The sequence below is a fragment of the Python bivittatus genome, unplaced genomic scaffold (assembly GCF_059951505.1).
Source record: "Python bivittatus isolate LINGU-HERP-01145 unplaced genomic scaffold, Pbiv_v1 ctg000840_np1212, whole genome shotgun sequence".
Lineage (NCBI taxonomy): Eukaryota > Metazoa > Chordata > Lepidosauria > Squamata > Pythonidae > Python > Python bivittatus.
The window spans coordinates 30,638,533-30,663,554 of NW_028277113.1; the positions used below are offsets into that span (position 1 = coordinate 30,638,533).

Sequence of the window (25,022 nt, forward strand, 5' to 3'; positions counted from 1 at the left end):
AAAAAAGTATACAGCGGTGCTTAAAAGTTTGTGAACCCTTTTGAATTTTCAATATTTTTGCAAAGATATGACCTAATGTGATCTGTTCTTCACACAAATCCTCAAACTAAATAAAGAGAACCCATTAAACAAATGAGTAAAAAAAATTATACTTGTTCATTTATTGATTGAGGAAAATGATCCAAAATGACATATTTGTGTGTAGCAAAAGTAATGAACCTTTGTTTTTAATAATTGACGTGCCCTCCTTGGGCAGCAATAACTGCAACTAAATGTTTCCAATAACTGTTGATCAGTCCTGCAAATCCCCTTTCCTCATGCTTATAGATTATAGTATATTAAATAGATACATCCTTGTGTCCAAATATGGCTTTATGGATCAAAACTCCAAGGTTATGTTAATATTCCATAATATATTTTAATGCTCACATTATACCTACTTAGCTAGAATTTCTAATTAAATCTTCAGGGTGACAGCAAATGTTAAAAGGAAAAAAAAGTACTTTATTCATGCTTGGAAGATTTTTAGTCTATCTACATTTCTGAGTAATAGAATATTATATTAACATTTTTCCAAGTGGGAGTACAGGTATAATCTTTGTATCTTAACAACTGCTGCCACCATCAGGATCTAATTAATAAAGCAAACTAATACATAAATTCTAAGCAAACAAGCTTAATTTCATAGATTAAACTATTTTACTTGGTAGCTTTATTAAATGCTTTGCATGCAATACATACAAATGGTAAACTGTCTCTGCATCTTACAGATATATTAAAGGATATTGTGGTATTGAAAACACGGATACACTGAGATTTTTTTAAACTACTGAAGTGAGAAATGTGCGTTTTTTTTGTAAACAGCAGCAGTTCAAAATTAATGTATTTTAATTTAATATAGAAAAAACTGAGAAAAAGCAGGAAAATTATAAAACAGTATAATCGTTAAGTCATTTTAGACTTAAGAAGATGCTTAGAACAAATATAAAAGAAAAACCTGCATAAGATATATAACAGAAAAGAAAGAGATGACTTTTAGTGCTGCTGAGATTTTGCCTTTCCACAATTAGCTACAAGCAGGACTAAAATGAAAGCGGAGCACGTGAATTTCATTTCCCACGTTTTCGAGAGCATCTGGAGCATGAAATGAGAAGGTGTTACCTTTCTGTAGCAGTGCTGACGCTGTGGAAGAATCTTCTGGTAGAGATCAGGCTAGTCCCCTCCTTATTAATGTTTCGGAAGCTAATAAAGATGGAACTGTTTCAGAGAGACTTCCCCTGATTTTATCATGTCATCTTTAAATTTGGCTTGTATTCTTATTTTTGGTTGCTGTTATTTTATTGTTTTCATGGAAGTTTGCACTGTGGATATTTTATTTGGTTTTTATATTCTAAGTAAGCCACTGTGCAGGTTTTGATTGTGGTGGGACAGAAATATGTTAAATAAATAAATAACCCCCACCCCTACATAGCCCTGGTTATAAGTAAGTCATATTTAGCAAAACTTGTCAGAAATGTTAATTACAGGGTCCTTACTTCATTTTTATTTTTTCTGATAAGCACAAAGTGGAGCATCACAATGAAAATAAAAACTAATTTTAGATGAGTACCTCCTCTTAATAATCCTAAAATAAGATACTGTTCTAGCAAGGGGAGCCTCAAATTAATTTCTTTTCTTTTAATCCTATTTTCACTTTTGTGGGAGTAAGAAACACTGAGTTTGGTGGGGTTTACTTCTGCGTTGGCATGCAGATGATTGCACTGGCACTCTAATTTTGTTCTTTCCATTTTTATAATGAAATGGCGGGGGGTTGCTGTTAAAAATTGTGAGAAGGCAGGGAGAAGTGAGGGCCTCAAACGAACCATGTTTGCTAGGGGAGAGCGCTGTGCACCATGGGGCAGCCTTGGGGGGGTGGCAGGAGGGAGGATGGGCAGAAGGCACACTCGCACCAGAGTGGAGAGGGACGGCAGGAGGGAGGAAAGACTGCAGGCAAGAGGCACGTTCGCACCAGAGTGAAGAGAAACGGCAGGGGGCGGCTGTCGGGTCAAGTGGGGATTGGAATGTGTATTGCGCTGATTGGATTCGGAAAGTGGAATGTCTGCGGTTTTGCGGTTAATTAGCGGCGCTCCGGGGCAGTAAAAAAGGTGAGATTGTGAGCCAAGCCCTCGTAGGAGGGGGAGGACAGATAGGGGGTATAAAAACCTGTCAGACCTTGCTTCGGGGTTCCTCCATTGCTGCGGGAGGGACCCACCTTTGCAAACGTGCCCAATAAAAACTTCTGTCTACTGGACAACCGAACCCGTGTCTGTCGTTTTCTGACAAAATTGGCGAGCCAGCCAGGAGTCCTCGACGTGGACCGGACTGTGGGGAACCGGTGAGTAATCGGCCGTAACACCCCGTTGAGGTGTCTCCCGTTTCCCCGGAGTCGGGTCCGGGACGGGACTCCAATCGCCAGTCAGACAGAAGTAAAGAGGAAGTCGGCCGACAAGGGGACCTCTGGGAGGTCTGGTGAGTACAACCTACCCATAATCTCGGGGAGATTAGCGTGGTTACGAGGCGTTGGACGCCGCAAGGGGACAGAAGAGTCCGGGACCTTCTGTAAGGTGGGAAACGTAGTCAGGAAGGATGGGTAAGGCGCAGAGTAAGAGTGTAAGGCCAGGGGCCAGTGGGAAAAACGCAGTAGGGGGAATCCCCACGGATTCTCCATTAGGACAATTGTTGCAACAATGGGAGACACCCTGGTTGTGTCCATTCACCAGGGGTCTGGAAAAACCGACCATGATAACTTTGTGCACTAAAGAATGGCCAAAATATCCACTAGTGGACCCCGAATTCCCCTACCATTGGGATACTCTTGGAATCCCCAGTAATTACTGGGTGACCCAACTAAAAAAACTACATTGTGGAGCATAAAATGTTAACACAGGAACCCTATGTGGAAGTCTGATTCCATGTTCATTGGGAGGGGCCTCGACCCAAGTTAGCCAAAATTTTTGTCCAAAAAGAACAGGAGGATGAGGAGGACCTCTGGCTGACTGGACCTCAATGGGGGCCGCCACCTCCTCCTCCTCCTCCTCTTCCTACCGCTCCCCCTCCGGCGCCCCCACCCTATCCCGGGCTGCGGAAAGAGCTGGACCAGCTGAACCAAGACATTCAGAACTTGCCCTTTAGTCTAAGGTCGGCCAGTGCCTTCCCCGTCCGGGAAGTCCCGAATGGAACGAACGCACAGGGGGTGACCGTCACCAGTTACGTAACGGTTCCCATCAAACCCAGTGAGTTGAGGGAATTAAAAAAGACCCTCCCTCGTATGCAAGAGAACGCCCATACCGCCACCGAACAATTGGAACTTTTTCTCGGCCCGGTGGAATACTCCTGGGGGAACTGAATTACATTTTAGCCCACCTCTATACGCCAGAAGAGAGGGGCCAGATTCGGCGAGCTGCGCTCGGGGCTTGGGAGCGAAGGAATGCAAATGTCCCAAATGCCCCGGCCGCAGATACTAAATTCCCTCTGGCAGACCCAAATTGGGATCCCAATAATGCTGAACATCGGGAGAACATGAGAGGAGTTTCCCCCTGTACGACTAGGGGGGTCATGGTTCCCCAACCGGGACCCACAGGGAACCCTTGGTAAACATCACGGTGGGTCCCACCGGCGAGGAACAGCAGTTCCTCGTGGACACCGGAGCCTCTCGAACATCGCTGTGCCAACCGATCCCAGGGATTGTGAAATCCCGGGGCGCGTCGGTATCGGTGATGGGGGTGGGAGGCTCTCCGGTCAAGGCAGACGTACTGGAGGGAGTGAGACTGGAGTGGAATGGGAAGGAGGTAACTGCAGATGTGTTACTGATCCCACAGGCGAGAGTGAACCTGCTGGAAAGGGATCTAATGGGTAGTCTAGGAATGGAGTTGTGGAATGTGGAACAGGCAGAAAGGATGTGTTTGTTGCGAAAGGCGGACGTGGAGGTTGTGAACCCTGAGGTATGGGCAGGGGAGGGGGGGCGGGTCGGTTTCGCATCGCCCCAATTAGCATCCCCTTGAAACCAGGGGTGACGGGTTTGCGGCAAGCCCAATACCCGCTGTCCCGGGATGGGAGGCGTGGGCTGAAGCAACAACTGAGATGGACGGTGCTGCCCCAGGGGTACACCGAGAGCCCCCTCTTGTTTGGACAGGCATTGGAAGAGAAACTCCAGGGGTTCCGGGCCCCTGGGGGTTCTCGGGTGCTGCAGTATGTGGATGATTTGTTGGTGTCTGGAGAGAAGGAAGTAAAGGTGAGAGAAGACTCAGTGGCTTTATTGAACTGGTTGGCTGAGGAAGGATTGAAGGTGTCAAAAGGGAAGGTCCAATTTGTGGAAAGGGAGGTCAAGTATTTAGGACATGTACTCCGGAAGGGCGAGAAGTTGATTGATCCTTCTCGGATACAGGGGATAATGCAGTTGAAGCCCCTCATACTAAAACGGAGGTGCGGCGGTTTCTGGGTCTAGTAGGATATTGCCGGCTATGGATAGATGAGTACATGAGCAAGGCTCAGTTTCTGTATGAGAAGTTGAAAGGATCATCTGACAGGGTAGAATGGACAGACGGGGACACAGAGAAGTGGGGAGAATTACGAAGGAGCCTGGTGACGGCCCCGGCTCTGGCTCTACCGAACTTGGCCCCCCCTTTCACCTATACGTTACAGCCCATGGGGGAACTGCCATTGGAGTGCTGACTCAGAGACGGGCTGGGAAATATCAACCAGTGGCCTTCCTGAGCAAAGCCCTAGAACCGGTGGTGAGGGGATGGCCGACTTGTGTGCAGGCAATGGCTGCCGCTGCTGTGCTAGTGACAGAAGGGAAAAAACTCACTTTTGGGAGCCCCATGTTTGTCCATTCACCCCATCAGATCTTAAGTGTGCTTAGTCAGCAGGCGGCTGCTTGGATGACAGAAGGAAGGATGTTGAAATATGAGACAGTTCTCCGGATAAGTCCTGATGTGGTGGTAGGAACAGACAGGAATTTGAACCCAGCGGAGTTTCTTGCGGGGGAGCGGAAAGAATGGGAGCCGGCGGAGCACGAGTGCTCCACCCTGTTGCAGCTGCAAACAAAGACCCGGGAGGACCTGCAGGAGGTCCCGCTGGAGGAGGGTGAGGTCTGGTTTGTGGATGGGTCTAGCCGAGTAGAGCAGGGACAAAGGAAGTCAGGATATGCGATAGTGACGGCGGAGGGAGAGACAATAGAGAAGGGGGCACTACCAGCGGACTGGTCGGCTCAGCTGTGTGAAGTGCACGCTTTGAAACGGGCACTAGAGTTGGGAAAGGGAGTGTCCCTCACCGTCTACACAGACTCGCGATACGCCTGGGGAGTAGTGCACACTTTCGGGAAAATTTGGCTGGAACGGGGTTTACTCACAGCTGCTGGAAAGGGAAGGTTGCAGGGAGGAAGCAGGTCATTGGGTTACAATTGAGGGGACCCCAGTAGTGAGCCGTGCTGACATGAGGGGGATGGTGGAGAAACTGCACAAAGGGTCTCACTGGGGGGTGCAGGCTTTGGTAGACACTGTAAAGCCGTGGTACTGGAGCCTGGGGGTTTGATGGGAACTCCACACCCCTTGGCATCCTGACTCCAGTGGGAAAGTGGAAAGGGCCAACGGGGTGTTGAAGCAACATCTCACCAAACTGGGATTGGAAACAGGGCTACCTTGGACAAAGACACTTCCGGTTGCCCTGCTTCAAATGCGGACAGCCCCTCGCAAGGATGTGGGGGTCTCCCCGTTCGAGTTGATGATGGGAAGACCTTTCCTGGCTCCAATGGGAGAGCCTATCCCCGAGCTAAAGGATGCCTTCCTAAGAAAGTATCTCTTGGTACTGTCACAATCTCTCTTGTCTCTAAGAAAACAGGGACTCCTCACTCAACGGCCCCCTTGCTGAAAGACCAACACCCCCACAAGCCAGAGGATTGGGTCCTGATAAAGACGTGGAAGGATGAGAAGCTGAAACCATCTTGGGAGGGACCATACCAAGTTCTCCTGACAACTGAATCAGCGGTTCGGACCTGACAGGGGGGTTGGACCCACTACCATCGGGTTAAGCGAGCTCCCGACCCCCGACCATGGACTGCCCAACCGGGAGACGGACTCAAAGTAAAACTTAAAAGGAACTGAACTAAGGCAGGGGAGGAGATGACCAACATAAAGGCGTAGAATTGGCACAGACAGCTTTGATCACTGGGGATGATCCCCGTGGGGGGGGGCTGCTCTATCATTTTGGGTCTTCTCCCATACCAAGACCCTGGACTAATCAAAGGCAAATGGCTCTAAATCTCTTGGGGACAACCAATGCAACTCAATGTGTATATTTCAACAATACCCAGAACCGTACCCCCCATTGCCCTCAAAAGGTCCTGCTTTCACTTGTGGAGGGGTCTATAATATCCCTTACGCCTCAACCCCTCTATACCTACCTAAAGGTTTCTTTTTGTTATGTGGACATGAAGCTTACACCTATGTTCCAGCCTATAGTTCAGGGGGCCCTTGTGCCATAGGGCGCCTGACCTCTCTATATGCCCTGCCTCCAATGCAAGCGCACCCATCAAAAGAAAAAAGAAAAAGGGAGCTGCCATCTGATTGTGAGAGTGATGTGACACTCTTGTCCGAAACAGAAGCCATGGCTCTGGCCCTCTCCTTAGTAGGGGGGGTTCCTGCACTAAGCGGAAGAACTTATCTGGACCTAAGGAAGGTGGCCTGCCTCCTGGCTAAAAGTGTCAACCTTACATCCTCTCTCATTGCAGCCCTCACTGAAGAAGTCACTGAGATCAGGAGGGCGGTCATTCAAAATCGGATAGCTATAGACTATCTCCTATTAAGGGCAGGACAAGGCTGTGAATCTTTTCAAGGTCTTTGTTGCTTTAACCTAACCAACAATGAGAATTATATTGAAGCAAAACTAGCCAAGTTGAAGACCTTAGCCTCTCGCATATCCGAGGATCCAGAGGGATGGAATTGGTCGTGGCTCACTAGTTGGTTACCTAACTTTGCTTGGTTAAAACAACTTTCTGTACTAACTATTGGCTTCATTGCCTTACTGGTCCTAGTATGTTGCTTAATGCAATGCCTCCCTGCTTGTGGGAATTACCTGTCCCAGTGTGTGAAGCCCCGGGTCCGGGACGAGGGAGCAATCCTGTTAGCCAGGTTTGAGGCCCAACAGAGGCGTGAAAAGAAAAAGGGGGATTGTGAGAAGGCAGGGAGAAGTGAGGGCCTCAAACGAACCATGTTTGCTAGGGGAGAGCGCTGTGCACCATGGGGCAGCCTTGGGGGGGGTGGCAGGAGGGAGGATGGGCAGAAGGCACACTCGCACCAGAGTGGAGAGGGACGGCAGGAGGGAGGAAAGACTGCAGGCAAGAGGCACGTTCGCACCAGAGTGAAGAGAAACGGCAGGGGGCGGCTGTCGGGTCAAGTGGGGATTGGAATGTGTATTGCGCTGATTGAGTGGAATGTCTGCGGTTTTGCGGTTAATTAGCGGCGCTCCGGGGCGGTAAAAAAGGTGAGATTGTGAGCCAAGCCCTTGTAGGAGGGGGAGGACAGATAGGGGGTATAAAAACCTGTCAGACCTTGCTTCGGGGTTCCTCCATTGCTGCGGGAGGGACCCACCTTTGCAAACGTGCCCAATAAAAACTTCTGTCTACTGGACAACCGAACCCGTGTCTGTCGTTTTCTGACAAAATGAAAAGAATTAACTGGGGATAACTATTCAAGCTTTATCACCATGGGTACAGAAACTGATTTTGGTCATTTCAAAAAGTGTGTTCAGCCCATTTTATTGCTTTTTAATTAATTTAAAAACATATAGTTTAAAGGCACAAGAACCTTTAAAGGAATGTTAATTAAAAATGTGGCTTATAGCTATAGACAACCAATAATTTCATGCAGGGCTTTGAGTAGATAGGACAGATTATTACCATCTTCTCCCAACCAGCATGGAAAAACTTCTTACAAGGTTACTGAAAAATGTCCTGGCTAGAAATCCTGTGGCCTAATTTTCAAGGCTACCTTAAAGCTTAAAGTTAAGCTGTTGGACTAGGTTATTGGGATGATTTTGAGCTAATCACTCTCTCTTAGACCAACCTTCCTCACTGGGTTTTTGTGGGGATAAATGGAAGGAGATCCTAATGTAAATTGCCTTGATTTCCTGAAGGAAAGGCAGGATATAAATCTAATCAATATGTAGACTAGGGTTGTTTCATGGCATAAAACAAATGCACTGATAATGACTATTTTTCAACATTCTCAAAGTCTATATAAGAAAAAATTGATGTAGGGAGATTTCCTTCGATGCTAACATTTATAGCATTTATTTCATTCTATTCTTTAACATATCACTATATTTCTCAGACACTGAGAAATAATTCTTTGTTCAGTGTTCCTTCACTTCAGTTTCCTCCCAAATTCTTTCATCACTTTTACTCTTATTTCCATTCACTTTGCTGGAGGCAACTTGCTTAGTCTTCTTCACCCATTTCCAAAACAGATTTTATTTCCATCAAAATCACACTGCATTTTCTCTGCCCCTTTTATTTTTATATTTCTTGCTGTCTTTGACTACATTCTTTGAAGCTATGTTTCTCTCACTATAGACATTATGCAGTAAGCTTGTTGATCCAAAAGGGCAAATTCTTTGGCTAGGTCTACTCCAGTTTCAACCGGCTCTGTTGTAAACATACAAAGAGCCCCTAAAGTCCAGTCATGAATTGGCTGTACTATAGGGCTGTCATTTGGGGTAGTTAAGCCAACACAGGGTTGAGAGGGCCTTGTTGGGGGAAAAAAGTCTGTGATCTTAGCTTGACTGTCTCCCTCTTTACAATCTTCTGCCACTCTCTTGTAAGTACCATTTTAATATTTAGCAGATAGTAATAATAGTCCTCCTCCTTATTTTCTCAAACATTCTTCCATCCTCCTGTAGTGAGTATTCTTAACTTTACTAATTATTTATCTGTGTTATAGTTGGGAGAGCTAAAATAAGGTTTATGGGATAGGATGCTTTGAACTACACTTTTAGTTTATATTCTTTGTTATCAGCATACCACGCTTCTACAAAAACTTGGCTTGTCTCAGTGAAGCCACAACTGATATTAATGCTGTATACTTCATTTAAGCTCCTTCTCAATGTTTATAAAATAGATTTATCAGGTGGTGCTCACATACATGCAGGCTTCTGCGTCGCCATCTCACCAGAAGTCCACTGGACATTATGCAGTATCTTTCATCCTCAGTTTTGCAGCAGTTAATTCTCTAATATGCATCTTTCCTCTCCCATACTCTCTTTCACTAAATTATTCCACCAAGCATCCTTTTTCATACCCCCCCAAAGCTTAACTCCAGATACTTGTACTGTATAGCACTTTTTAACATACAGGTAATCCTCAGCTTATGACCATTTGTTCAGCGACTGTTAGAAATTACGATGGTGCTGAAAAATACACTTATGATAGTCTCAGGCTCCCATGGTCACATTCTCCTACCCTGTGTGAACTGCCTCCGCTTCAAGTCCCCCCACCTGTCTCTGCCCCTTTGGTGCCCTGCACAGCCTGGCCAAGATCAAGAGGCCACTTTATTCCGCCGCTGCCAACCCGCTGCAGCCACCCCCAGCTAAATTTTGTCGTCTTCACCTCGCCTCCCCTATGCTGGGCTCGCTGCCACCACCCAGCCTCAAACCCCACAGCACGGTCAGTGCTGGGCTCACCACCACACCTAGCCACCACTTCCCCAGTCACTGGGCTCGTGGCAGGCCTGCCCCACTTCAGCAGTCTCAGACTGCCGCTGGCCAGGGGTCATGCATGCATGCATGCTCACCACTGCTGCCTCACTGGCTGTCAGACTCCTGGCAGGCCTGCCCCATTTCACAAGTCTCAGCCTGCCACCAGCTGGGAGGGCTCTGTATTCTGGGGTCCTGAGAAATGACTTTGTTTAATTAAAGGAACCTGGAGCATGCCGACCCTGCAAGTTTGAATTGGCAGGACAGATACTATGAGAGTCAGGTGGTCCCTCAAGTAACCAGGCCCTATGACATGTAGGGCTTTATAGGTAACAACCAGTACCTTGAATCACACCCAGAAGCAAACTAGCAATCAGCAGAGCAGAGGTGTTACATGGACATACAAAGGCATGCCCATCACTGCCCATACTACTGCATTCTGAACCAGCTGAAGCTTCTGAGTGGACTTCAAGGGCAGCCCCATGTAGAACACACTGCAGTAGTCGTTGTGAGGTGACCAGGGTATGAGTGACTGTTTGAAAGGCCTTCGGATCTAGAAAAGGGAGCAACTGGCACACCAGATGAAGCCAGATAAGGCCTTCCTGGCCACAGCTGCCACCTGGTCATTGAGCAGGACCTGCGAGCCCAGGAAAAAACCCCCCCAGATTATACACAACCCTTGCATGGGGAGGTGTAACCGCATCTAAGATCAGAGATGGAATATCCCCATATCTGTGCAGCCCAAACACCCACAGCCACTCAGACTTATTAGGAAACGGTTCCTTCCCATCCAAAACTGCATAGTCTCTGGGCGCTGGGACAGAACCTCAACAGTTTCACTTGGCTGGTCCTGGGTCAAAAGATTTAATTGGATATCATCAGTGTACTGACAATACCAAACCACAAACAGCAGATGACCTCACCCAGTTTCATGTAGATGTTGAAAAGAAGGGGAAAGAGAATAGAACTCTGCAGCATTCCACAAAGGAGGAGCCTAGGGAAGATCTCTCACCACTTCAACACCTACTGGAACCAACCCTGGAGAAAGGAAGAGGTGTCCCCAACCCACAGAGCTGGCTCAGAAGGATACCATGGTTGATGGTACCAAAAGCCATCAAGGAGCACAAGGATGAATGTACTACCTCCATCCCAGTTCCGCCACAAGTCATCTACAAGCACAACCAAAGTTGTTTCAGTACTAAATCTCAGCCTGAAACCATACTGGAACAGGTATAGATAATCCATTTCCTCCACGGTTCTGATCAACTGCAGACTGACCACCTTTTCAATAACCTGACCCAGAAAGGGAAAGTTGGATACTGGTTGGGCCTAATCTGGACAGAATATGGCAAAGCAGACTGGCTTCAGGCTGGCAAAGGAATGAGACAAGGCTGAATACTCTCTTTTTATTTATTCAATCTATATGCTGAATATATATTGAGGAAACTGGACTGCAGGAAGATGAGCACTGTTTTAAATTTGGAGGAAGAAACATCAATAATTTGTGCTATGCTGATGACACTACTCTGATAGCTGAAAATGCAATTGATCTGGAAGCTCTAGTAATGAAAGTCAAGGAGCACAGTGAAAAAAATGTGACTAAGTTTAAATATAAAGACCACCAAACTAATAACAACAGGTACAGCAAAAAGCCTTAAAATTGGCAATAAGGATATTGAAATGGTGGATAACTTCTGCCTTTTAGGATTAACTATCAACAGTAAAGGAACCAGCAGTCAAGAAATATACCAGAGATTAGCATTTGGTAGGGTAGCAGTGAGGATCTTGGAAAAGATATTCAGATGCCGGGATGTCTCTATACCTACACAGAATAATTTTTCCTGTGACATTTTATGGAAGTGAAAGTTGTACTTTGAAGAAGCAGGATCAAAAGAATACTGTACTGATGCTTTTTAATTTAGATGTTAGAGAAACTCCTGAGAATACCATGGATAGCCAAGAAAAGAAATGGATCACAAAACAGAACAATCCAGAGTTCTCACTTGAGGCTAAAATGGCTAGGCTAAAATTATCATATTTTGGTTGCATTCTGTGAAGATCTAACTTTCTTGAAAAGTCTATAATGCTGGGAAAAGTAGAAGGAAAAAGAAAAAGAGGACAACCACCAGCAAGGCGAATAGATTCAATTACAGTGGAAAAACACTGGAAGATTTGAAGGACCAAGTTAGGGATAGATCATCCTGCAGAAAATCTATTTACGTCATCACTAAAAGCTGACATCAACCTGATGGACATAATCAGTCAATGTCTTCATATATATTTTTAAAATGAGGCTGGAGTAATATATGCAATTACTGTATCACCAATTATCTCCTATCTTTATTTTAAAATACATATTTGCTTCATAAATCCAACTAATTTTCTATCTTTTATTTTGGATAGGTTTCTTTGCTGTACACCCTCCCTTTCTAGAGCCACCAAGAAATCTTGCAGCCCTATATCTTGATGCATCTGGAATGGGTCTGTGCTGCATTGCTATCAATACAGCTTTAATCCACAACTTTCTTTGGGAGCCTGATTGATAGCTCCCTGGGTAAAATTCCAGCTCCACCGAACAATATCCACTCCTATGAAGACCCTCCTCCAACTGTTATGCACAATTCCATATGCTTTTTTTTTTTTTGCCCATTATACTGTTGACTAATTAAACTTTTTTTTTTTTAAATCATGGGTCATTTGGTTGACTGTTTAACCTACTGATTGATAGGGGGCTGCAAAGAGTTTCTATATTTCCTGGCTACCATCTAGTGGTCATCCAGATTTGTGCAGCTGCTGAATGAGTGCTACTGAAGGGATGGAGGGAGACGGGTTTGCTTTATTTATTTAATAAAACAGGACAAAGAGAAAAAGTCTAAAACAGTGATAAAAGAAGAGAAAAAAGAAAGCAATACAATAAGAAGAGACAGAGTTTGAGAAAGGAGTTTAGCTGTGGGAGCTGTAAACTACATTACATGAGGAACTGAGGAACCAGCAGCAAGAGGGCTACAGATTTACAAGAGGCAAGTGTTTTCAGTTACACTTCCAATTACTGTACTCATCTTAAGTCAGGGACAGGCTATTTGATTTCAGAGCTTTGCACTTTCTGGGTTAATCAGATGCCCGTAAACCAACTCATAAATTGTTGTAGAAACCAAGGTTCTCTCTCACAGCAGAAAGACTACGGGTAGAAGAACGGGTCAGAGACCAGGTGGAAGTGGTCCCACAGTAACCAGCTGGAGCTACAAGTTTGCCAACACGTCATTTCAGGCCACTTCCACTACGTGCAACAGTGTACCCTACATTATCCACATACATACAGCATCTGGAGGCAGGATAAGACAGAAAACACTACAGCTAGAACAGGCACCTAAAGCCAGCCTCAGGCTGCCTCGGCTGCCAGGGGACAGTGAAACACAGGCAGCGGCACCTAGACATGTCCTCTGAAAAGCTTAGTGGGTCATTCTCTTGCTGGGACAAAAAGGCTGCATCAATTTGCCCTTGTATCTTCAAGTCTTTAAATAAACATCATCTGAGCCTTTTGACTAGTAGTTATTGCATAATCATGGATGAATTTGTCACATGACTGGCAAGACCCTTTTAAAAAAGTTATTCTGTCAACCATTACAGTATGGAGTGGGAATGGACTTAAATGTGCCCACAGACATTTTCCTTGGTATCTATCAGGTTTTTGGCACCATAAATATTCTATATTAAAACAAAATTTAAAAAAGGAAATTTAGCAAACTTCCAGCATCATCTTTATTTCCAAGAACGTCTCCAATCCCCAAATCGCCCCATAAGAATTCTTAAAAAACAAAAAATGATAGGGAAATGTAATTTACTTTGAACGTCTACCCACTTGCCCAGAAAAAGGGGGAATAAAATAATAAAAAAGGGATAGTTGGAATAATCTTTCAGGATGGGTACTGTAAGCGATGGCAAGTACGATTCAGCTAAAATGATGCTTTTATTAGTTATGTCCCGTATAAAAGATGTTTTATAAATGAAATGAACAACCCTACCAATAGCCTTTCTGTAATATATTTATAAAGTTTTAAATACAGTGCATTCCAAAAGTATTCAGACCCCCTTCACTTTTTTCAATTTTGTTATGTTGCAGCCTGATACTACAATCGTTCAAATTCATTTTTTTTCTCATTAATCTACACTCAGTACCCCATAATGACAAAGTGAAAACAGAATTTTAGAAATGTCTGTAAATTTATTAAAAAGAAAAAACTGAAATATCACATGTACTTAAGTATTCAGACCCTTTACTCAGTACTTTGTTGAAGCACCTTTGGCAGCAATTACAGCCTCAAGTCTTTTTCGGTATGACGCCACAAGCTTTGCACACCTGGATTGGGGGATTTTCTGCCATTCTTCTTTGCAAATCCTCTCAAGCTCAATCAGGTTGGATGGGGACCATCAGTGGAAAGCCATTTTCAGGTCTCTCCAGAGATGTTCAATAAGGTTCAAGTCAGGGCTCTGGCTGGGCCACTCTAGGACATTCACAGAGTTGTCCCTAAGCCATTCCTATGTTGTCTTGGCTGCGTGCTTAGGATTGTTGTCATGTTGGAAGGTGAACCTTTGGCCCAGTCTGAGGTCCTGAGCACTGTGGAACAGGTTTTCATTGAGGATATCTCTGTACTTTGCTCCATTTGGCTTTCCCTCAACCCTGACCAGTCTCCCAGTCCCTCCTGCTGAAAAACACCCCCACAGCATGATGCTGCGACTACCACGTTTCACTGTTGGGATGGTATTGGGCAGGTGATGAGCGGTTCCTGGTTTCCTCCAGACATAACATTTAGAATTGAGGCCAAACAGTTCAATCTTGGTTTCATCAGACCAGAGAATCTTCTTCCTCACAGTCTGAGAGTCCTTCAGGTGCTTTTTTGCGAACTCCAAGCGGGCTTTCATGTGTTTTGCACTGAGGAGAGGCTTCCATCTAGCCACTCTGCCAGAAAGCCCAGATCCGTGGAGGGCTGCAGTGATGGTTGTCCTTCTGGAACTTTGTCACATCTCCACACAGGATCTCTGGAGCTCAGTCAGAGTGACCATTGGGTTCTTGGTCAAATCTCTTACTAAGGCTCTTCTCCCCCAATTGCTCAGTTTGGCTGGGCCACCAGCTCCTGAAGAGTCCTGGTTGTGCCAAACTTCTTCCATTTGAGAATTATGGAGGCCACTGTGCTCTTGGGAACCTTTAGTGCAGCAGAAATTTTTTTTGTAGCCTTCCCCAGATCTGTGCCTTGCAATAATCCTGCCTCTGAGCTCTGCGGGCAGTTCCTTTGATCTCACGGCTTTTGCTCTGATACAGTATGCATTGTCAGCTGTGAGGTCTTCTATAGAGAGGTGTGTGCCTTTCCAAATCATGTCCAATCAATTTAATTTACCACAGGTGGACTTCAAGGTGTAGAAACAGTTCAGCAATGATCAAGAGGCACCTGAGTTAAATTTCAAGTGTTGTTGCAAAGGGTCTGAATACTTATGCCAATGTGATATTTCAGTTTTCCCTTTTTAATAAATTTACAGACATTTCTAAAATTCTGTTTTCACTTTGTCATTATGGGGTACTGAGTGTAGATTAATGAGAAAAAAATGAATTTGAATGATGGTGGTATCAGGCTGCAACATAACAAAACTGAAAAAAGTGAAGGGGGTCTGAATACTTTCCGAATGCACTGTATATCCCCAGCCTAGAAAATTGAGGATCCCAATCTATTGCTTTATTTGTAATGCAATCTACTTCTGCCAAGGCCTCATGATCCCCAGACTTCTGAGAGTATAACAAAAGATTATAAGGAAGGTAAAGCTCAGATTATGCCCTCAAAAGAAAGGTAGTTTGAGTTGTTCAGACATCTTACTAAACCATAATATGGTTCATGTGTTTTTGAATTCATCCTGTTCCTACAAAAAAGCTCCTATGATGGCAGGATTTATTAAGTTTGAGACCTTACTTCAGCCAAGCACTCTCCAGCCAAGGAGCATAGCAGAAATAAGGTCTGACAGTTTGGGAATCAAGGTGGCAAGAGAACTTAAAATACCATCAGGTAGAAGAAATGAGTAAACTCAGAGTAGAAATTAGGTCCAGTCTAAGTAGTTAGTCCTAGCAAATGAAACCAGAATTCTAGCAGCCAATTATAAAACACACACATCTTTTTAAAACATTGCTTCCAGCACTGGATTACTCCAAATGAAAGTTTTATGTCTCAGGTCCTATTCTAACCACTTGGACTGCTCAGATCAGATTCTGGCCTGTTCAGAAGCAACAGCAACACACAAGTAGACCATCATTCCCCAGACTGCCTTTCCCCGCAGTCCTGTGCTCCAGTGCCTCTCAACTCACTGTGGCTCCTGCAGAGAGGAATTCTCAGTAAAATAATTTTTTGCTTTTATATAAATAAAACTCTGCTTTAATTAGCCTGTGGTATAGTACTGTATGGCTTTTGTTTGTTTTTAATGTTTGTATTGCTTATATGGCTGTTTTATTTTTTGATTTTGGGGGGTATTTTTTATGTTTTAATTGTAAGCTGCCCAGAGTCATGAATGTGAGAAGAGCAGCTATATAAATTGAATAAATAAATAAATAAAATATATTTGCTGCTTTTACCATGATTAGAGTCCTCCAAATGCTTGATCTTTTTCCAAGCTTTCCCTGTGAGCCTCAAATATTTGCAGAACAGGATAAGTTTGTCAATTTTTACAAAACACAAGCACATTGCTATTAGATCTACCACTTTTAACCATACATTAGTAAAAAAATGTAGTTTTGGCTTGTTTTTAGAGTGAAATGTACTTGAGGGATGATATTTTTTTCAAGTTAATTATGTTCACTGGGAATTTTCCTTTTTCACTACATGAACAATTATATCTAACCATGAGGAGGTTAATGAGATATATACTATCCCAAAATATAGCAACACCTGTAAGATGGTATGTGTACACTAATTCACAGCAGTTTTTAAGAATTATATATGTCATACTATAAGCAAACTACATTACTGTAAACAACAGAGCAAAAGTGCAGTATCTGTCTCATGTAGTGTAACAATTTTATCAGAATTTATTTTTAGAAATTATTTTGGATCTGTACATATTTTGCACAAAATAATGCATTTAAGGCAACAAGTGAACAGATAAAATACATTTGTTTTATACTTAAATTGTTAGATAAAATGTGTATCTATTTATGGAAATGAAATTCATGAAATAATGTAAGCAAACTGTAGGTAGGCTGTAGAAGTTAGCTTCCTACATGGAAAAGTTTAATTAAAATTGTGTAAGATTCAACTTTGGCAGAAGTGTTTACCGAGACACCCAGAGAAGGGAGACAGTATCATTCCAACAGTAAATGACTGGTTAACTATAGACATGGCCAAAGGGCACTGCACTTTATGCTGTGAGTATGTAAGTACTTCATACTGTTCTTCTTTGCTGGTTAATAATCTCAGACGAATTATGGAATAATCTCAATTCTACTTTCTAAAAATGGAAAACATTCTTTATACTATATGTATGGCTATGCCTTCAGATCATCAAATATATCAATAGTGAATTCAGTTCTCCAAGTGCCTGCCTTAAGAGGTTAAAATGACTCCACCCATACACACAATTCATAACAATAAAGCAATTAGCACAATCTCATTCTAGAGCAATCATAAAGTAAGATCACCTAGGGTAGAATACAATACCATACTTATGAGAATGGAAGCCATCTCTGTACCCAGAATGGAAGAAAGACAATCTAGCTTTCTCCATGTAAACTTCCATATCCTCAAAACCTGCTCCAGAGGCCCCCTCAATCTTTTGACTCAGACTTGGAAGATTTGGATGCAGAGAGGAGAATCAGTAGTAGTAGTCCTGGAGTGTGAGTAGATGTCCACATCTGTTTTACTGCATTTCATCCCTAAGGATTACCATATACAACTCAATCCATTCCCCAGTGATCTTCCCCACATTTCCCAATTCTTGTCTTTAAATGAGTGATCCTTCTGACCATAGCCATACAAATCTCAAAGGCAGGGAGCAGGGAAAAAACAGCAGGAGATGCCAGCATGGTATAACAGCATTTATTCTTGGTCTTAGACGGCCTCCACAGCAGAATCTCTACATTAAAGAGGAATGCACTATAAAAGAAATAGGTAGCACACACTCCCTATTGGCCTTGGATCCACCCTTCAGAAACATGTCTGTGTAAACATAGATGGGTTCTACAGAGACAGTTTAACATGCTCCTTTTCCCCATCTTATGAAATGGATTTTACTGATGACAAACTGCAGTCTGGTTTCTATACACACTTAAGATGCCTTCCTCCCCCGCTTAATCTTAAGGAGTCATTAGCTTTTTAGAATTAGATTTGGTTAGTAACCTTGGGGCAATTCTTAATTACGCAGGCAATCAGCTCTCTAATTCTCCAACTGTTTACTTTAGGTCAATTCTTCCTCACTAGCTCTATCACATACTTCATCACTATTTATCCAAAGCAGCAATCATCTCCATTGTTTATTTCTTTCACTGTCACTGAAAATCACATTGCAAAGCCACTATCATTCCAAGATCTGCTATAAGGATTCTATTTTTTAAAAAGTTTATCCCAGCTTTATTTTTATAAATAACTCAAGGCAGTGAACATACCTAATACTCCTTCCTCCTCCTATTTTCCCCACAACAACAACCCTGTGAGGTGAGTTGGGCTGAGAGAGAGTGACTGGCCCAAAGTTACCGAGTCGGCTTTCATGGCTAAGGTGGGAGGCTCACAAGTCTCCTGGTTTCTAGCCTGGTGCCTTATTTGCTCCCTTACTGCCACCTAACATGCAGGATTGTGTCCAGCCAGTCACAGAGACTATGATTTACCTTCAGAAACAATTCTGCTTTGGCACCATAACAAATTATATTTTTAACTGGTCTATTTCCTTTATACATAGGAGGGAATTTTGGAGAACAGAAAGATATACAATTTTAATTATTTTTCAATAGCGTAACAGATGTGAAAGATGTCTGATCTGATCTTATTTTGGAATGCATAGCCAGTGATTCACTACTTAAAACAAACAAATCAAATACATTCGATTACAGATTATTTCTTCAGGGAAATCAGATGCTTCATTTAACTCTCCCTGTAGCATTCATGCTGTAAAAGCAGCAAGCATAATGAGCTTCCTAGAGAGTTTAATTATTAATTAAAATGTATCAACAAACTCATTATAGAAAAATAGCTTACCTTTTATAACTTTAAAATGATTCCTATACTCAAATACAGGTCTCTTTTATCCCTACTTCTTTGGCCAAAGCCCTCATTACAAAAGAGGCCTTGCCTGTTATTTAAGATCTAGTCACAACACATAAACCCAGATCAGATTTCTTGTCAATTTTGTGGAGTTGCAAACTGCCCTGTAGGAAGCACACCAATGATAGCTGTTGGATGCTGGTGCTTATCTGAAAGATTCCTCTCAAAATCAGCACTGGAGAACTGTTTTCTACTGTTAAGTACCAAAATAATTTGAATACATACATTAACTTGAAGAATAATATTAAACAAATTAAACATACATGGATTCTCCAGTATGTCCCTTCCAGTCCTCTATAATCTTTTAACACTTTAAATGCTTTATGTAAAAAAAATAACTGCGATAAGTAAGGACTGCTTAGTGCTTTGGAAGTAATTTGGAAAAAATGCTTTGAAGTGCACAGAAGTGCAACTGGAGCACCCCTAGTATTGTGCTCTTTAAAGCACCTCTCTCTTTTTTCAGATGTTACAGCTGCCAAGTGATCCTGAGGGAAAAATATGGCTGTCTTAATGAGTTGCAGACGGGGCTACATTTTCGTCCTCCTGTAGTACAAAGCCCTTTTTTGGAATCAAGTCCAAAGCACTGAACAGACTTGGTTTAAATCATAGCTTTAATTCTTCTATGTAATGCTCATCAATTCCTCACATTTCCACAATAAATATGACTATTATTTTATTTACTTGTTCCATTTACATTCTTACATTTCTATGGCTCACTTATCCATTATAAATGCATAACATCATTTCTCAAAACGGCATTAGCAATTGTGATGAAAAATGTCTTTAAGATTTTACACTCAAAACCTTTTATTTATGAACCATCAGATCTGTTTATATTCTCAGAATGACAGCACAAGAATTCTTTGCATTTCTGCTCAATAAGGGAGCCATACATCATCTACACAGTATGCTAACAATCATAAACTGTAACATCTTTTCTCTTGCACTGCTCGGTTAGGACACCTACAGTTTCCTCATAAAGTACCATTTTCCTAGCTGGATGGAAATTAAAGCATCGGGTCATTTGGAGAAAATAAACTGGAGACCCGGAAATAATACACAGAAGTGGGGGACGAGGCTGGAAGGTTTCAGGATGAAAGAAATGCACTAATACCGAGAATGCAGTTTCGACTCGGCAAGGGATGACAGAAAGGTGCTCTGCTCGCAGCACGAACCGCGCGAGAGCAGGCAAATATCCTTTTGGTTTTAAATACCATCCTATCGCGGAGCAACATCCCCACTCAGCCACCCGCTGATATATCTATATATCTATATATCTATATTTTTTTTTTTACACTGTCATATGTCATCCTTGGAAGCAGCCAGCGCCACCTGTGCGCTTAGGCGAGGCGAGGCGGGGTAGTACGTACCCAACAGCAGCAGGCGGTGCGTTTGCTTGTATTCCCGCTTCTGCTCCTTGAGCGCCCGGTCAATGCTCTTGCTGACTCGCCTCGCTTCCTTCTCCGCCTCCCGCTCCTCCAAGCGCCCCTTCTCCCAGGGTCTCTGCAGCGCCAGAGGCGGCTGCTTGCCAGCGGCGGGCTTGGCCTGGGGTGCCGGCAGCCCCTGCGGCGATTCCCTTTCTTTCTCCCGGGGAGCCGCCCCGTTCCCCTCTCCGTTCTGCAGGAGCAGCAGCGGCCCGTCCGCCTCCCCCACGCGGGGCTTTCCGCCGGCTCCTTCGCTCTCGCCGCTGATGCTGTTGCTGCCGCTTCCTTTCCTGGCGCTTCTGCCTCTTCCTCTCCCGGCCTGGACTCCGGGCAGCAGCGGCGGCGGCGGCGCCCGGGCCAAGGGCTCCGCCGTGGGCGGTGGCGATGGCTGCTGTTCTGTCTCTGAGGTGGTCGTGGCGGCAGCGCTGGAGATGGAGCCGCCGCCGCCGCCTCCTGCTGCTGCTGCGCCGGGTTCGCCAAAGAGCCGCGGGCGTAGGCTGTAGCAGAGCCCCATGTCTGGATGGCCCTTCGGGGAGCGAAGGAAGCGGGCGCACGTCTGGGCTGGCGGCGGGAAAGGAGGGACTCGGCGCTTAGCGTTGTCCCCGCGCGTCAGGGCCTCGGGGGGGTGCGCCAGGCAGCCCCTCCTCATAAGCCCGCTGCTGCTGCTGCAGCTTCTGCTGGGCCATTTTGCATTTTCCTCCCCTCTCCTCTGGGCAAGCAGCAGGACCAGCTGCGGCGGTGTCAGTTGGGCGCGGCGGCGATAGTTCCTCGCCTCAGATCACCTGACACGGACTCGCCGTCGGGTCCACTCCACCTTACCGTAAATATGCCGGTGCGAGCCCACCGCGCAGCTAGAGGTTACAGAAGAATTGGAGGGGAGCCCTGGTGTGTACACATGTGCGTAGATAATTCGCTCGCGCGCAGAGCCCTCGTTCAAGGAGGGGTTGTCCTTCACACGCGCGCGCGCGCGCGCGCACACACACACACACACACACCTAGTGGGCCGAATGAGACGGAACTGTTATCTATAGAAAGCAGCCCGCTCCTTGAGACAGTCGCAGAGACGGACAATCTTGCCTTCTCCTCCATGCTCACGTACTGCTCCTTTCACAAGCAATCATTTCAGTGCAAACTGCTTAACATCATGTGGCCCTTCCCAGCCAACAAACCACGCTTTAGTTCATTGCCATAGGAAGTATAAATAGATTTACAGTGCTCTCCCTTTCCTTCCTACTATCAAATGACAGGTGTGAAGTGTTTAATTTTTTTTCAACAAAGTCAGTGTATTTTCTTTTTTTCTACTACACATGGTTTCCCCACCTGTTGTCTTCCAGATGTGTATGATTAGCACACCCAGAATTCTCAGCCAGTTTGTGGATACTTTAATACTGATCTAGGGCTGCCAACACTATCCATCTACATAGATGGACATCTGTAAAAAATGAACATACTTTGTATGAATTTTCGCATGTGCTGCCAGCTTTTAAACAGTTTCAGTAAAGGCCCCTTAGTGCTAGAATTGCTACAGAACCACCAGGTATTATGTATAAACAGGTAAAAGTCATTCTCAATCTATGTCATGAAACAGTCTTAAACTCTTCCAATGGTGCTTATCCAAGCAATGTCAAACAATCAAGTGTAAATCAAAGTCAGACATGAAGATTGACAGATGTTTACAGGTGTTAAGATTGGTTTCTGACATTTGGGGTTTGGTTGGCTACATAGGAAGTTTGTGGATGCGGACAGATAGGACTTACTGATTCACCAAATGTCTAATATAGCAGACATAACCAGTTACGAATCACTGGTGTACTAGAGCAGTCTTTCTCAACCTTGGTGATTTAAGATGTGTAGACTCCAATTTTCAGAATTCCCTAGCTGGCTAGGGAATTAAAGTTGCCAAGGTTGAGAAACACTGCACTAAAATGTCACCCTGCAGGCCAACTCACCCTGTAAGATGCTCCCTTCTTTATCTTTGTCCTTTCTCTGGACAAGCGTGCACACTTTCAAACAAATCATGGTGTTGCAGCCACCCATATTTCTATTTTCTAACAAAATTCACTGGGCCCATTTGGATGGTCTTGGAAATAAAAAATGATATTGGCACTATCACTTTGCTATGTAGTAGGCCAGCTTCCAATTTTTTAAAATTACTTTCCTTTAAGTGGTGGGGCAGGGATCCAGGCATATGCCTCTGGGCACATTTGGGCATCTCATTTAAGGGATATTTGTGGAAGTTTGTCTCGTATACATGAAATGCACTAATTTGCTGCTGTGTGAATTGTGTATATGTATATACGTATGAAATGTACCAATTTGCCATTAAACACATGCAAATTCTCTATTTGGTTCTTTATTTTTCTTGGAGGAGACATATTCCCTCCCATATTTTCTCTCAGGAAATGCCAGATTTATTTACTGTACTCTGATCCAGCAAAGCGAATACATTTCTATGCAGCTATAGATTCCTCTTCTTTACCTAATTGTGAATTATTGTTGTGTGCTCCATTAAAAAAAAAAAAAAGGCTGATACAAGATTTCCCTAAAAGATTCAGTTCTAGATATTTTTTTCAGGCAAATTACTTAAATTAACAGATATGGTAAATTTTACAGAAATATTGAATTGGTTGTTGTTGTTGTTTAGTCGTTAAGTCGTGTCCGACTCTTCGTGACCCCATGAACCATATTGCGCCAGGCCTTCCTGTCCTTCACTGCCTCCCTGAGTTTGCTCAGTTTCATGCTCATTGCTTCAGTGATGCTATCTAACCATCTCATCCTCTGCCGTCCTCTTTTCCTTTTGCCTTCAATCTTTCCCAGCATCAGGGTCTTCTCCAAAGAGAGCTCTCTTCGCATTAGGTGACCAAAGTATCTGAGCTTGAGCTTCATTATCGATCCTTCCAATGAGCAATCAGGGTTGATTTCCTTTAAGATTGACTGGTTTGACCTCCTAGCAGTCCAGGGGACTCTCAAGAGTCTTCTCCAGCACCACAGTTCAAAGGCATCAATTCTTCGGCGCTCAGCCTTCTTTATGGTCCAGCTCTCACATGCATGCTTTAATGAAAGAAAAATTCTGCAATCTTCAAGGACTAACAGCACATAACAGTGATTTACTTTACAGTTGACTTGTTTTAATTGCTATTTTTATAACGTTACACATTTCCTGTGAATTCTTTATAATCCAACTGTAAAAGATTTAATTAAATGCTGAGCTTGTTCATTTGTTAAGGCAAGTCAGTGAAAATATTAAATTTATCAATTTTATCTTTCATTACCTAATCAGAAGGAGTATTTCTCAACTGATCTCTCAACCAGTAGAGCCAATTAAACCTTTGGAAGGTTAAAATTTCAGAAATTGCAGCTAAAATGAGAAAACAATGATAAAAAATAAGGGAAAACATAGGAAATTAATAATTGACATAAATATAAGAAAAAGGGCAAGGTAAAAGGTAATGTTTCACAAATAATATATAATATTAAAAGTATTTAATGACATGATTCAACATTAAACCAAACAGGAACTACCAAATCAGTGTTGTTAATAATAAAAGTATGTGGTGTAAAGAAGTAAAACCTATATGGTTTTGCAGTTAGTTGAATATATGGTGGTATCTTTTTTATGGTTCCCCTCACTGCCCGACCAATTTTATAGCTAAAAAGTACATGTGGTCCCCACTAACCATATCTTTGTTCACCTTTCTGGGGATTTTTGTCCAGTCTTCTGAATATCAGGATAAATGTTTACAAAACAACCCCATCTTTAAAAAAAAAAAAAAGACTATTGATTAATGCTAATAGTGTGCAGTAACATTCCTAATTGTTTAGACTGCCACTTTAAACATACTCCCTATAAAATGTACAGAAATGTATGAGATTTACGTCTAATAAAGTTATTTTGGACAGATGTTTTTAAAATTATGAAGCACCTGACTTGTTCAAACAAATCAGAAATATAATCCAGAGGAAATTAAGCAGATTGAACGGCATATATTTATTTAATCTATTCATATGATTTATATTTTCCTTTTTTGAATTGCAGGTTGCATAGGAAGTACTCTCTCTTCCCAATTCATTCCTATATATTATGTAGGTTGGGCTGAGAAAGGTAATAATGATGAGCCCATTGTCATCTAGTGGGCTTCCACAATCTGAAGTCCATCCTGGCTGTCAAAATCAGTATAATATGAACCACTCTCTGGTTAAGGTCCATGGCTCCTATAGGATATTCATTTTCTTTGAATTATCCTTGACCAGAAATAATATTAAAGAAGAACCTTCTATAGATTCTTATAAATTCTACATGTTAAGTCAGATGTTACAAATTGGTTTTGGGATAAAGCATATTAAGCCTGTTTGCAGCCAGTGGAATTACATAACCAACCATAGCAGAGTTTGAAAAGCTAACCAGAGTTGGACCTGGTTAGTAGTTGGTTCTAGACTAGGCTGAGAAGTTGAAAAACAACCTGAAAGAAGGCAATGGTAATCCACTTCAAATTGCTACCATAAGAACTGCTTGGAAGTGTTCATGAAGTCACCAGGAGTCAGATTTGACTTGGAGGAGACTACCTTGTTAGTCACAATTATATAT

At 43.3% G+C, this 25,022-nt stretch overlaps 1 protein-coding gene across 1 annotated transcript in view; it reads right to left on the reverse strand.

Moving 5' to 3' along the window:
- Positions 1-21,461, reverse strand: part of GNAL (G protein subunit alpha L) — a 126,106-nt gene extending 104,645 nt beyond the window's left edge. Inside the window, exon 1 of the mRNA XM_088130886.1 lies at positions 20,384-21,461. Within this exon, the coding sequence (XP_087987012.1) occupies positions 20,384-21,086 (703 nt within the window). The 5' untranslated portion in view covers positions 21,087-21,461. The remainder of the gene's footprint in view (positions 1-20,383) is intronic.
- Between the last annotated feature and the right edge of the window lie 3,561 nt (positions 21,462-25,022).